Here is a 15,136-nt window from a genome sequence, read left to right as displayed (position 1 = left end):
GTTAAGCAGACAGATCCGATGACTAACCATTGGTATTGCAAGGACATGTCCCACGCACTATTTTAAATATCATTACTAAAATAATGTTCGTTTTCCTTCCGGTTAATTGTGTCTTTAGAGTTAATAATATTGTTAATTTTAAGTCAGTTAGATTCTAATAATAATATGTAATGTTATACAGTCTTGTCTTTATTGTTCCAAAAACATTAGCTCTAGCGGCTTTTATATCCTCCTTAGATGATACGACCAGTCCTTAAGGTCCAGTCATATAAAGGAATGTACATGTTTCTAATGGGTCGGCAACGCGCAAGTGATACCCCTTGAGTTGCAGGCGTTCATAGGTTATGGTGACCGCTTTCCATCAGGCGGACCGTATGCCTGTTTGCCACCGACGTGGTATTCAAAAATAAACAAAAAAAGAGACTTAAATCCATCCATACTAATATTATAAATGGGAAAGTGTGTGTGTGTCAGTTTGTTTGTCCGTCTTTCACGGCAAAACGGAGCGACGAATTGACGTGATTTTTTAAGTGGAGATAGTTGAAGGGATGGAGAGTGACATAGCCTACCTTTTGTCTCTTTTTAACATTCCGCAATTTTCAGATTTAACGCGAGCGAAGCCGCGGGAAAAAGCTAGTTTTAACATATACTATACTATACCTAGTAAATTGAGTTTATTTTATTTTGTTTGGAAATTTAATAAAACAAAACGAACGTTTTTTTTCCAATTTATATAGGTACGATTTAAATTTAGGACCTGGGGCCATAGTCTTGTACCATTATTTGACGACCGGACTTGCGCACAGTGACCCTGCCTGCCAAGCCGCAGTCCGGGGTACAATCCGGTAAGGGCATTGCCATTGGAGGATATAGATTTCTACTGATAACGGAATGGTAACGAAATCAATTTCATCTATATAGGGCTCAAATTTATATTTACATTGGCTTCTATTGTATCATTGTTCAAGTTCAACATTAGGCAGGAATCTGAAAATATAACGCAATCAAAGCGTTTCCGCTCCAACGCCATATGGTCTAATATAAAGATGCAACGAAAGTTCAAAGCGGCAGTAAGAGCCAAACAATACAAGTGCTCGGTCATCGTCCAGCGATGAGGTGTTGCACATGTTTCGACAGCATCGCACTACACGGTTTCAAGTATTTCACTTAAAGACGAAAGGAGACGACGGAAAACTGTTTTTCATAGTCCTCTTTTTACTCTGAGTATTGATATTACTTAAAAGCGTCCAATTTCAGGCCGTTGCGCTAAACGATGTTAGCGCTTCAGGGATCCGACAGACAGAATAAAATTATACAAGCCAGTACCTAAATAAAAAATGTTTTTTTTTTTAATACTACGTCGGTGGCAAACAAGCATACGGCCCGCCTGATGTAAAGCGGTCACCGTAACCTATGAACGCCTGCAACTCAAACAGTGTCACATGCGCGTTGTCACCCTATTAGAAACTTGTACATTCCCTTTTGCTGTGTTAAGTACGCAGCAAAAAGGAGTGCACAAGTTCTAAGGAGGGTTCGGGTTGCCGACGACTCAAAGGACAATAGACGGAACAAGTTTGTTCCGTAAGTCCTCCCGTCATCAGCACACCGCACCCTCGTTGAGCTCTGGCAGCCTTACTCACCGGCAGGAACACAACACTATGAGTTTGTTTGTTTGTTTGCTCCGCCTTGGATGACAATAACATCTGATTTGAGATATTTCTTGCTAAGAGATTAAAATTTTATAAATTGTCGAGATATTTCTAGTTTTAGTTCAAGCCTAAAGCGTGAATTTTCAATTTAACCAATATTAAGTAAATCTCAGGTAGGTGTTTTTTTTTTAGTATGAATAGGTAGACGTTTGACCACGACGGTATGGAGCACGCTTACCTATGAGATACCTATTTACTCTTGCTTTAAAGAGACCTGGATTGTACTCATGTGGAAACACAGAATCAGGCAGGGCATTCCCCTCCTTGGCGGTTCGCAAAATAAATGAAGAAGCGTTATTTGGAGATATTATTCCTGAAATTCGCTAAAGTTCGCTGTCGAATCGTATACATCGTTTTAAAACATGCCAGATTTTTTACCGATAGTTACTTTTGTAATAAATGTTACGTTTGATAGGTACGTATATCGTAATTCAACGTAGACCAGGCCCGAATAATGTTTATGAGATTGTCTGATTGTACTCGCTTGGTTTCATCTGATTCATGCGAGAGATACTGTATTGTGTTCGGCGGTCGCACCTGCCGGCCTAGACAATCGTTGACGTTAGACGCCGATCGAGACACAGTCTGGCTCTGTCGCGCCAATACAGCCGGCGTATCATGCTGCCAATTTTATCACTTATCCACGTGGATAAAGCATCCGTCACGCTTTAGCAAGTATGTCAGTGTGAGAGTGACAGATGTCTTATCCGCGTGGATAAGTGATAAAATTGGCAGCAATACGCCGGCAGAAGAGCGATGGAGATAGATAACGATGTTATCGTAAGCATTCGTGCATTTGGCTACGAACCCTGCTGTATTCACAGGCTTTACGATTGATTAATCGCCGGGACCGGTCCGAGAATGAAACGCGCGTTAATTTGCTGGAAGTAATTCCATTTGTATTCGACCCGTTAGAGATTAAGTACATGCATGTTTTGTTGGCTGGCGATATTATTAATGAAAGTTGAATTGGTGTTTATTAGATAATCAAGCCAGTATACGTGGTTATTTATACAGTCGAGTTCATAGATGTCTACATATACGGTGAAAAAATGTACATATATTTATGAACTCACTGTACATTCGCCAGGGCTTATGGGAACCTGGGCTCCGCTGTGACAACTAATCCCAAGATTTGGCGTAGGCACTAGTTTTTACGACAGCGACTGCCATCTGACCTTCCAACCCAAAGGGTAAACTAGGCCATTGGAATAAGTCCGGTTCCCTCACGATGTTTTCCTTCACCGAAAAGCGACTGGCAAATATCAAATGACATTTCGCACATAAGTTGCGAAAAATCCATTGGTAGATCCTTGAAACCTGCGACCTCCGGATTGAAAGTCGCACGCTCTTACCACTAGGCCACCAGCGCTTAAATATTTACAAGCTTGTTTAAGTTTTTGAAATGCCCGCCCATAAAAATGCAACAAGTCGGCAAAGTAGGAAAAAGTTCAAAAACGAACAAAGAATATTTCAAAGAAGTGTTAATATTTAGTGTACAGGCGTTGTTAGCACATTCTACAAAAGATTATAGACGACTAACGATGCCGCCTCGTCACGGCCACTTCACACGAATGTTTGTTCAACATTTTAGCATTTTTCATTAAAACTCCACCGAGTCAACAATTTAACGAACCTTTAGTGAAGACTTATGGCAACACAATCATGAGAAAGTTTACCAGATGTATCGAATTGAATTCAATTAAACAATCGTTGTAACGAGCGGTTGTAATTGTAATAGTACACTATAGTATCGAAACAGTTTAGCTTAACGAGATAATAGTCCGATCAATTGTTATATAAAGTTGTTTGTGGTTCCAGATGGTTGCTCGGCGCTCGGCGTGAGGCATGCCTCGAGACTCGTACGAGATGAACTCCCGGCAGCTGTCCCGCGGCAGCTCGCTGTTCGGCGGCGACCCGCAGGCGCAGCTCCGCACCGCGCTGCGCACCAACGACTTCCCCACCTTCAAGAAACTCGTCAGCCTCGGCGCCGTCGACCTCGAGTTCGTCAACCCCTACCCCGACCACAAGACCTGCCTCGAGCTCGCCATCACCGAACCCAACAGAAACGAATTCGTCAAAGTCCTCCTTCAGCACGAAGCCCAGGTCAACAGGGTCAACGAGACCCACGCCTGCGCTCCTATACATTTCGCCGTCGAATGTGGCAATATCGAGGCGCTCAAACTGTTGCTCGACGATGACAGAATTGACGTCAACGTCAAAAGCAAAGGGAATACGGCTCTGCTGATGGCGATAAAGAAAATCGAAGATTTAGAAGATGAGCGCGAGCGAGAGCTCGCCACCTACGAAGACATGATCGAACTCCTGCTGAAGGCGGGCTGCGACGCGAACGCTCCGGACCTCAAAGGAGTGACGCCCGTGTACTCAGCAGCAAAACAAGGCCTGGAGAGAGTCATCACCTTCATCATAGATTACGCACAAACCCCAGTCGACATCGATACCTACAAAGACAGACGTGGCAAAACAGCTCGATATTTCCTAAAAGAAGCGTTCCCGCATTTAGTTGATAAATTCGATACTGAGGTAGAACTGATCAACGTTGACAAACTCTTCTCGTATTTAAGTCGGCACGATGAAAACGGATTCATACGCGACTTTACAAAACTCGTCAAAAAGAGCGACCATCGCCCAGCGTTGGCTTCTAATAATGGAATATTCACAATGTTACAGTTTGCAACCGACAAGGGTTTAGACAGAATAGTCGAAACCTTGCTTAACGCAGGCGCAGATCCTAACGCCACTTGTTCAGGTGAAACTATGAGACCCGTAGCACTCGCATGCAAAAATGGCTACTGTAAAATTCTCAAAATGTTTGTCGACAACGACTCTACGTTATTCGAACCGGTCAACGGCGAGTCATTAATACAAATCACGGTAAAGGGAATGAGGTCGTACTCCAACAATCCTAAAGCAGATTTCAATGGATGTTTGGAGCTACTACTTAAGAATCCCAAGATTAACATAAACGTGAATTATGCTGATAATAAGAATAACACGGCGCTGCACTACGCCGCTAGAAATGGCGACCACGAGACAGTTTTAGCGCTGCTGCGGCAAGGCGCGTGCGTGGGGCTGCGGAACGCGTTCGACGAGCCGCCGCTGGCCGACATCGGCGCCCGCACGCTGGAGGCCTACCTCGACGAGTGCGTCACCACCAACGGAGAACGACCCAGCGACGACGACTACGAGATCCACATGAAGTACAGCTTCCTAGTCTACCCCAACAACTCCCTCGAAAACGAAACTTGCAAAACTCCTTTGTTGGACGCATCGAACAATAACGTGAAGGAATGCGACGCGATCCTGGCACCTGAGACTGATGCCCTCTTGTACATGACGAGAAACGAGGAGCTGCGGCCGCTCCTGAAGCACCCGGTTATAACCAGTTTCCTCTACTTGAAGTGGCAGAGAATAAGCTGCTTATTCTACGCTAACATAACGTTTTATTCTCTTTTATGGTTGTGCTTGATTCTCTACATCATACTGGGATATAGCGTGGAGGGGAAAAAGTCAAATTCCATTGACGTATTAAACGTCGTCACGCACGTTGGGGCGATCATTGGGTTGATACTTTTAATCATACGAGAATTATTTCAATTATTAGTGTCGCCGTATAGATATTTGCAGAGCGTTGAGAATTGGATGGAAATATTCTTAATATTTGTGACGGCGGTGATAGTGTGCGACAACTCGGCCGCGGAGTCGACGCGGCAGCAACTGTCTGCAGTCGCCATCTTGCTGTCCTCCGCCGAGTTGGTGCTCCTAATCGGGCAGTTCCCGACTTTATCTACCAATATAGTTATGCTGAAGACAGTATCTTGGAATTTCTTTAAGTTTTTACTTTGGTACTGCATTCTGATTATCGCATTCGCGTTGAGTTTTCTACACATTATTCAACAAAGATGGGAAAGACGAAGATCAAGTGGCACCGGACCCGAATAAAACTGAGAAGGACGATGAAGAAGAAAATTTCTTCGTAGACCCGGGGCGATCTCTGTTCAAAACTATAGTAATGTTAACAGGAGAATTCGACGCGAGTTCCATTAAATTCGGTACATTCCCAGTGACCAGCCATATTATTTTCATTGTTTTTGTATTCATGATTCCGATCGTTCTATTTAATTTACTGAACGGTTTAGCGGTAAGCGACACGCAGGAGATCAGAGCGGACGCGGAACTCGTTGGACACGTTTCTAGAGTAAGATTGATATCATACTTTGAAAGCGTACTCATCGGACACACCAAGCCGTACTCTCAGCCGTCCTGCTTCGCCTGTCTGCCCGCGTGGATGCAGGACCTAAGCATAATAACACCAAAGACGCTATGCTTGAGGCCTTTTGCAAAACGCATATCTCTGTTCCCGCACTTTTTGCCTAAATATAGAATACTGGTGAAACCGAACAAGGATAACATAATTGAGATACCGAAGGCGGAGCCAAAACAGAAGTTCGGTGATGATGATGAAGATATTGAGATTGGCGGATGCTGCTTCGAAAGGTGTCAGAACTACAGACTCGACAGGAAGATTGTGAAAAACGCTAAAATGGTGATAAGCAAGAAAAATGAGGTCTCAGAAATTGATGTGTTGAAAACAAAAATAGATGAGCTACATAAATTGCTAAAAGAATCGTTGCTAAAACGTTAGTACTTGTAGTACGCAACTAACAAAATATGGTTGTTGTAAGTCAATTTGATAATACCTATATATTCTGTATTAAGTTTATACATAATTGTAATGGTAACAATTTAGTGCTTGCTTTTTGTATTTTTACACGTTGTCTTTAACAGTATAATGTAACTTTACGAATCTCATATTTAAGCTGCCTTCCACTAAAATAATTCTATACCTATTTATAATAAAATATGATTTATAATAAATATTCAAGTTTTTTCATTATTCACTAGTTATATCCATACATTGTATCAAGTACAGATATTTACTGGGCAGTATTTTTTTTTTCAATCAGTACACTCCTACAGTAAAGTGAATAGATATAGAAGTTTTTTTATGTCAAAGTACAAATCTTTAAATTAAAGGAGAAATGGAAAAATTCACACCTCTCGCAGAGTCACGGAAAAAATAAATTCGCACAGATCTAGCAGGCCTCCGCAACTCAATCCGGCAGAACGATTAAACCGGTCCCCACCTTGTGACACCAATTTTTCCATTTTTTTCTTCTAATTCATAAATTACTGGACTGACCTTCTCAAGGCTCTGTATGAGCTGGCACCAGGAGGGCTCGATGACCTCGACACACATGTAGTACTGCAGGTGTTGTATGAAGCTGCATACATGCAAGTCAGTCTTCTACCCACATGTACTCAGTAACGCCATCCATGTTACTAGACGTGGACAATTTTTTTATCACGCAGAAATGTCTGCGAGCGATACTACATTTTTTTAAATTAAAGGAGAAATGGAAAAATTCATACCTCCGGCCGTCAGTAAAATTCGCATACATCTAGCAGGCCTCCGCATCTCAATCCGTCAGAACGATTAAACCGGTGTTTGGTGACACAAGGTGACCTTTTCCATTTTTCCTTGCAAATTCATAAATTACTGGACTTACCTTCTCAAGGCTCTGTATGAGCTGGCACCAGGAGGGCTCGATGACCTCGACACACATGTAGTACTGCAGGTGTTGTATGCAGCTGAGCATACATGCAAGAGTCTTCTACCCACATGTACTCAGTAACGCCATCCATGTTACTAGACGTGAACTATTTTTTTATCACGCAGAAATGTCTGCGAGCGATACTAAAATTTTTTAAATTAAAGGAGAAATGGAAAAATCCATACCTCCGGCCGTCAGTAAAATTCGCACACATCTAGCAGGCCTCCGCATCTCAATCCGTCAGAACGATTAAACCGGTGTTTGGTGACACAAGGTGACCTTTTCAATTTTTCCTTCTAATTCATAAATTACTGGACTTACCTTCTCAAGGCTCTGTATGAGCTGGCACCAGGAGGGTTCGATGACCTCGACGCACATGTAGTACTGCAGGTGTTGTATGCAGCTGAGCATACGCTGGCGTAGCGCGAAGGCGTCAGCGTACAGGCGTGCTTCCGAGAAACGCTTCACCACCTTGTTGTACAGCCACACTCTGGAAATAACACACGGTTTAACCACAGTATAATAAAGAGTACTATCGTACAGTATGGCCACTCCCGCTCCCCGCTGAAAGTGACGCCCACCCCCTCTCGGTTACCGCCTGTCAAAAACGCGAACAGATGACCTGTCATATCTCACTCATACAAGCATAGTACGCGTTGACTTACACGAGCTTAGACTGTGTGCTAGGAACGCGCCTCTTTCATATAATTGATCGCCAGTGTCCGAGGTGTGGTTAACCCTTTGCTGACAGTGCTTCGCCTGTCGACGTACCTACTGTCATTGAAAATACATATACGGGTATGTCTTTTCTGCGGCAGTGGTTCGGCTGTCGACGTAGTGTCAGCGAATGGGTTAAGGACTGAGCTAGGAACGGCGAGAGGCGAGCTGTCCTTGTTCTGTTTGTATTCTAGAAGTAGAAGCAGGCGATGGCCTTGTGGTAGATGAGTGAAACTAGCTGCTTCGCTTTTTTTTTTATGCTACGTCGGTGGCAAATAAGCATACGGTCCGCCTGATGGAAAGCGGTCACCGTAACCTATGGACGCCTGCAACTCAAGGAGTGTCATATGCGCGTTGTCAACCCATTAGAAACGTGTACACTCCCTTTTGTTGTGTTAAAGTACATAGCAAAAAGGAGTGTACAAGTTCCAAGGAGGGTTCGGGTTGCCGACGACTCAAAGGACAATACACGGAACAAATTATTATAGTTCCGTAGGTCCTTCCGTCTTTAGCACACCGCCCCCTCATTGAGCTCTGGCAGCCTTACTCACCAGCAGGAACACAAAACTATGAGTAGAGTCTAGTGCTATTTGGCTGGCGGTCTTCTGTAAGGCGGACATACTTCCCCAGTTGGGCTCTGCTCTTGATTCGAGCGAGATGATGTCCGCTGTGCTGTGCCCTACCACATAAAGCGGAATATCATTCGCTATGCCCTACCTCCTACTAAACTACTCGCTTGTAGTACAGTCGAGTTAATAAATATGTGTACATTTCTTTACCATAACTCGTTGCAATAGGGTGCAAAAATGTACATATATTTATGAACTCGACTGTAGATGAGTGAAACTAGCCGCTTCACCTGAAGTGAATGTTTCTATTATAAATAACTTACTTGCAGAGCAGCCTCTCAACATGTTTGCAGTAGAACAGGTGTCGGAATATCATCTGGTAGCAGGCGATGGCCTTGTGGTTGAGGATGAGGGAGACGGGCCACTTCACTTCGAGCCCGAAGGTGAAGGTCTCTATACCGGTGAGAGGCGGGCTGTCCTTGTTCTGTTTGTATTCTAGAAGAAGAGGTTAAAAGTGAGTGGAATAAGGGTTCATATCATACATTTCAGGGATAAGAGAGTGACATTTTGGTCCTGGGTTCGAATCCCGGTAAGGGCATTTATTTGTGTGATGAGCACAGATATTTGTTCCTGAGTCATGGATGTTTTCTATGTATATAAGTATGTATATCGTCGCTTAGCACCCATAGTACAAGCTTTGCTTAGTTTAGGGCTAAGTTGATCTGTGTAAGGTGTCCCTAATATTTATTTATTTCCTTTTTTGAAGTACTAACTGAACGCTAAAAATACAAGCGAAAAGTACTTACGCAATGCCATATTTTTTTTACATTTCTCAATAAATAAATAAGTTAAATACAATAAAAATGTCTACACTAATTCTTTTGTCCACCTATTGGATTTTCATATTCACCACCATGCGACGCCAAAACACGAAGAAATATTTTTCAATAACACGTTCCGGCGCGGTACTTACGGTGATGGCCGCACTGCTAAAACTTAAACTTTTATTTTCAATTCGCAACTACTTAAGGCTATTCATACTAATATTATAAAAGGGAAAGTGTGTGTCTGTTTATTTGTTAGTCCTTCACGGCAAAACGGAGCGACGAATTGACGTGATTTTGTAAGTGGAGATAGTTGAAAGGATGGAGGGTGACACTGGCTACTATTTGTCTCTTCCTAAAGCGAGCGAAGCCGGGGGCAAAAGCTAGTAAGCTATAACCATAGCCGCCGCCGAACATTTTCAATTAAACAATGGTTTTGTATCTCAGACACCAAATACATATAATACCTAATTACTTTCTCAAATTGCTCAAAGTATCGTTACAATTACAGACAGAATGTTAGACCGGAACTAGTTTGCCACTTCAAAAAGGCACGATTTAAAATTCTCTGGGACGATAATTGCGCCTCCATTTTTTAATTTTCCGTTTTTTCTAGTGACAGAAATGGCTTCACAGAGTATCTCGTACCGTTCTCATCCTCCGTCTCTATGTAGAGTATCTTGAACATCTGGAACTGCAGGTCGTAGGGCAGCAGCTCTACCCGCATGTCCTCATTGTATGGGTCGTGGCTGGCCGCTGACAGCCTACAAATATACAAATACATATCATTTCAATAATTCCAATTTGGATGTATACTTATCTAAAATATTATTTTTATATCTAAGAGGATCGAGTATTATAGAGAGTTACTGTCAAAGTAAAATGTGTAATCAACTAATCACAGTGCATAGACAGCCATCTCTCGACACAAGCTTAAAACTTTTGAACCTCAGTTTTGACAATTTGGCTCATATTCTTAGCTTGATATGTGTTAAAATTAGGGCTCCCGGTCGTGACCGTGTATCGTGAACACGTAGTCGTACGCACGTTGCCGTGATACACGGTAACGGATTTCTGGTTCGTTCGTCACGTGAAAATAAATCACGTGAAATTAGCGTACGTACGTTCGTAGATCCGTACGTACGTACGTACGAATTCACGTGACACGCCCGGTCCGCCAGCGGCGTTTCATGAGAGAAGATAAGATCGGATGCAGTCTCTATAAGTTATGAATAAAAATGTAGGTATCGTGAGGTTATATTTTAATTACTTTTGAATTAAAATTTATATTCAATACTGCGGTTTTTCAAATATTAATATGAAAGTAATAAATAAATATAACTGAATAAACGATCCGGGGTTTCCGATAGGCTTAATTTAGAAGTGGTTATTAAAATACCAACGATATGGGTAGGTAACCTTTTGTAAGCGTAACTGCTAGATTTGGTAACCGTTTCAGATAAAGTTTCCTTCCAGTCATTTGAGTTTTTTACTCTATCCAAAAGTATTCAACAGTTGTAATTCTAAATTCAACTTATTATTGAATAACCACCAGCTGTTAGCATTGTCTCTACGCTACAACCGACGCTTCGAGTTCTAATTCAGAAAATGCTTATACTTTCACTAAAATATTACTTTTATGTTAAGGCACTATACCATGACTATACCTTATCCTTTGTTAAGCTTATCTGTTGAGTGGTTGTGGTTGAAAAATACCATGCGTTAACACCGTGATACCTTTGAATCTGCTTATTATGTGTCTGCAGTGTTCGTTGACAAAAACTCTCTAGTTACCCTCTGATTAATAAGATTTAATAGGTAGATAAGGAAATAGGAAGATACACGGTACCATTCAATTATTGATGAACGGAATATGAAATTTGTCAATTTAGTATAAAAATTAAGAATGTAACGATGGGATGACATCCACGGAAACGTAATTTTATCACATGCCTAGTTAATAATTATTATTATACATTTTACGCCAACTTAACTGTTATAGCCACCATTTAATTAGGTAATTACGTTATATAGTAATAAGATTGATGGTCGTAAAAAAGTCTACTTTAAGATTGTTCAAGGCGCAGGATTATCATTTTATTGTTTTAAACTGTTTAAAATTGTTTCAAAAATAATAATTAATATAATAACTAAGCCATTTATTACTGATTGCTTAATAAAGTGAGCTTCGTTATACTATTTACATGCAATAACTTTAAAATTATTTTTTCATGGTATTTAAACTTAGACCTCTGCTGCTTTCATTTACTTATTATGGGTTACACCTATTTAAAAAAACCGGCCAAGTGCGAGTCGGACTCGCGCACCGAGGGTTCCGTACAAACCTGCAAGGTTTACAAAGTTCGTTCATTACGACAATCGAGTCATAACTATGGTATTTTTATTGCAAAAAAAAAAATATATTATGTGATGTAACTAAAAAATTATGGTTTTCGTAATTTTTCCTTTATCTATGCTATAAGACGTTGCTTCGTACCAAATTTCAAGATTCTGAGTTCACGGGAAGCACCCTGTAGGTTTTGATTCCCTTGCAAATGTCGAAAATTTGCGGCATAAACGGCTGTATCTTTTGATTGCGTTGGCTTAGAAGTTTGATTTTTTCACAGCTTCAAGGGACAGTAGACCTGAGTAATTGATATAAATTTCAGCTTCATACCTCCACGCGTTCCTGAGAAAAAGGGTCTTGACAGACGGACGGACGGACGGACAGACGGACAACAAAGTGATCCTATAAGGGTTCCGTTTTTTCCTTTTGAGGTACGGAACCCTAAAAATTAACTTACTCGTTTGATGTCGTAACAGTAACAGCAGATTTCAAATGAACTGACGTCAAATGCCTCGCGATAGATCCTGTAGTACCATGACGACACGGAAACTCATTGTTTGTCCGATCCTTGCAGAGACTACATAAAGCTGAATCTCCAACTCTGGTGGCATATCTCCACACCAAACTTCTCTTCGTTGTTAAGAGTTTCAAACATTAACAGTAACAATACAAAAACTGAACAAAACAACAACGACAATAACTTTTAAATTCACCGCTAAAGTAAAGTGTCAAGGCCTTCAAGTGTTGGTCAACTGGGATCTTATAAGTGACTAATTGAAATAAACTAAAATTCTAATCTGCCCCATCCAGATTAAATAAAAAAATCCCAAAATGTAAAAATAACACATCGCTCACTTCACTCAGCTTCACGTACAAAAGGCTGCTCGTAAATCTTACTGTCTTTATTACCACGTGGTGGAACTGCACTTATTATTTACAAAATACCACCACAGTAAGATAGCTGAGCTCGTTCGTCAAACAATACAGTGCTTTAAAGGAATATACTATCTAAAAGTATTATTTAATGTACCGTAACTGATAAGAACTGCAGCTGTTATTTTTTTTGTCTTAACCGTGGCCCCGCGCACATGTGTGCATATTTTTTTTTACCTGGAGTATAATAGTCATCATAGTACGTCTCAAAGATTCACAGAACTTGATCTTTTGTTCATCTACACTGCTGTTTGCCTTGTTTACATTTAAGATTACGTTATATTCTTACATAGTAGCAAGCTTAAATATTAATTAATTAAAGCCACTTGGTAGGTAAATCACTTTTTATAAAAATCTTTTTCATTTTCATAGAATCGTCCCACGATAAGTCTGCATAGATTTTAATAGCCCCGCCTCTGCAAGGGTTAAGTAAACGTCATAATTTCATCAAAGTTTGACGTTTAAAATAACATCTGCACTGGCGAGGGTGTGAAAATCGTTGCAAACTTATCGTGGGACGATTCTACATAATAAATGAAAGAATAAATGTGAAAACCTTAAGAATATCATAATAATGCTTCACCAGAAATATATGGCTAAGCGTCGTGTTGCTGAATTTCATTAGAACTATTGTCCCGGATCCGTAAGGTCACATTTTTGACACATTTGTTTTGATGTATGTTACGATGTGGCTAAGACGTATCGTTTGCCAAATCTAACGATTAATTTCGAATTGGTTGAATCGATTAGGCCCTACGGACAAGGAGGCGCTTAAACAAATAAACGATTTCTATTAACTTACTGAAATGTCATTTGAATCGTAATTACACTCTGCCACAGCACTAGTTTAAAAATAAAAATGAATGATAAATGACATAATAAGTAAATCTTGCGTTATAAATTAATATCGTAAAATACTTACTAACGAAGATCCGCAAAAATGTAACATGTTTTAGATTATGTTTAAAGTAAACGAAATATTGTTTTTAAGTACTTGATTTTTTTAACCATTATTACACGATTTTACGTTTTGTGGACGCTGTCATGTGTGAAAAAGAGGTTCTTACACTTCTTACAGCTCTGGGACAATATTTACTCCATACTATACTAAACTGTCACCACATACAGTTTTAAGTTAGTGTCGAGTATTTGAGGATTCTGACGGCACATGTCAAAAAATAAACAATATTAGGCCGTAACGTAACACAGCGAATAACGCCATAAATCACTTGATCTTCTCTTATAAAACAAAGTCCCCTGCTGCATCTGTCTGTGTGTTTGTGATAAAGTCAAGAACTACTGAACGGGTTTTCATGCGGTTTTCATTTATGAATAGAGTAATCCTTGAGGAAAGTTTAGGTTTATAATTTGTTAAAGTTTTGTTTGAATTGGTTAAAATATGACGATATTTTCTAATCGAGTTGGACAAAATCCCGCTGTCTGAGAGCTTTAATCGAAAACGCTGCCAAAACCGTTTGAGCTATATCAAAATAATGTATTGGAAAATTGTGTCTCTCTAATAAGTCTACAAAAAAGTCCGCGATGGCATATATCTATCTTTTACGGATATCTTATTATAACAATTTTTATGATAATCCCCGTGCGTAGCCGGGGAGGGCCGCTAGTTATATGTATTGTATAAAAATCGAAGCAAAACATAAATATAAGTTTAATTCATATGTAAAAAAACTTTCGTCCAGTATTAAGTATAGGTACTAAGTGATAATTCATAGTAGTCATGATTTGGTTTTCTCCCGGGCGTATTGAATCTACAAAACGTACGATAAGTACCCAACGGAACCGCCACCCGAAGCTCTGTACACGAACATAGGTTCGGGCGGCGGCGTGTCACGGACCGCGGCGTGTCACGTGAATCCGGGCGCTAAGGCAAGTACGTACGTACGAGGTACGTACCTTGCCGTGTTCGTGAAATTCGTGATCTTAGTACCGCCGGTGTTAAGGTCACGTAGCTACGGTTCGGCGTGAATCACGTGTATCCAGAGCCCTAGTTAAAATGTCAAATATTAATATTAGCGCCATCTAGCTGAGCGTACCCCAAAGGTGTAATGCCATCTAGGCCACCATATTTTTTTCTGTGTGGTACTCAGGTACACATTTTTCTTAGACTTTATCTGTCTATACGGAGTTATATATCTTTTTTTATATGTAGCAACAACAAAATTAAAACTCGACATACTTTAATATTAAGTGCCCGGGATTAAGATCAGTTTCACTTTTCAAAAAATCGTGTAAAATTCCATCAGGTTCCAAATACCAGCCACCACCTTAAACGACTCAACTTGGACGGTATAATAATATATCTTAAAGATCGTTATCAGGGTGCACTTTTCGTGGCAAGTGGTACGGTTGGCAAAGAAAAACAAATACATTTAAATATTCA

At 40.6% G+C, this 15,136-nt stretch overlaps 2 protein-coding genes across 2 annotated transcripts in view; one reads left to right on the top strand and one right to left on the bottom strand.

The window, feature by feature from the left end:
* Window positions 1–6,602, top strand: part of LOC125228464 (transient receptor potential cation channel protein painless) — a 48,647-nt gene extending 42,045 nt beyond the window's left edge. Inside the window, 2 exon segments of the mRNA XM_048133023.1 lie at window positions 3,531–5,609; window positions 5,611–6,602. Of these exon segments, the coding sequence (XP_047988980.1) occupies window positions 3,558–5,609; window positions 5,611–6,375 (2,817 nt within the window). The 5' untranslated portion in view covers window positions 3,531–3,557 and the 3' untranslated portion in view covers window positions 6,376–6,602.
* The window catches only part of LOC125228465 (gamma-tubulin complex component 2 homolog), an 89,683-nt gene that overhangs the window by 50,475 nt on the left and 24,072 nt on the right, over window positions 1–15,136 (bottom strand). The window contains exons 10-12 of the mRNA XM_048133024.1: window positions 10,104–10,219; window positions 8,955–9,126; window positions 7,667–7,835 (exon numbers count right to left, since the gene is read on the bottom strand). Of these exons, the coding sequence (XP_047988981.1) occupies window positions 7,667–7,835; window positions 8,955–9,126; window positions 10,104–10,219 (457 nt within the window). The remainder of the gene's footprint in view (window positions 1–7,666; window positions 7,836–8,954; window positions 9,127–10,103; window positions 10,220–15,136) is intronic.

This window comes from Leguminivora glycinivorella, chromosome 8 (assembly GCF_023078275.1).
Source record: "Leguminivora glycinivorella isolate SPB_JAAS2020 chromosome 8, LegGlyc_1.1, whole genome shotgun sequence".
Classification (NCBI taxonomy): Eukaryota; Metazoa; Arthropoda; class Insecta; order Lepidoptera; family Tortricidae; genus Leguminivora; species Leguminivora glycinivorella.
The sequence above is the reverse complement of the archived record's forward strand: the minus strand, read 5'-3'. Positions and strand labels throughout refer to the sequence as shown.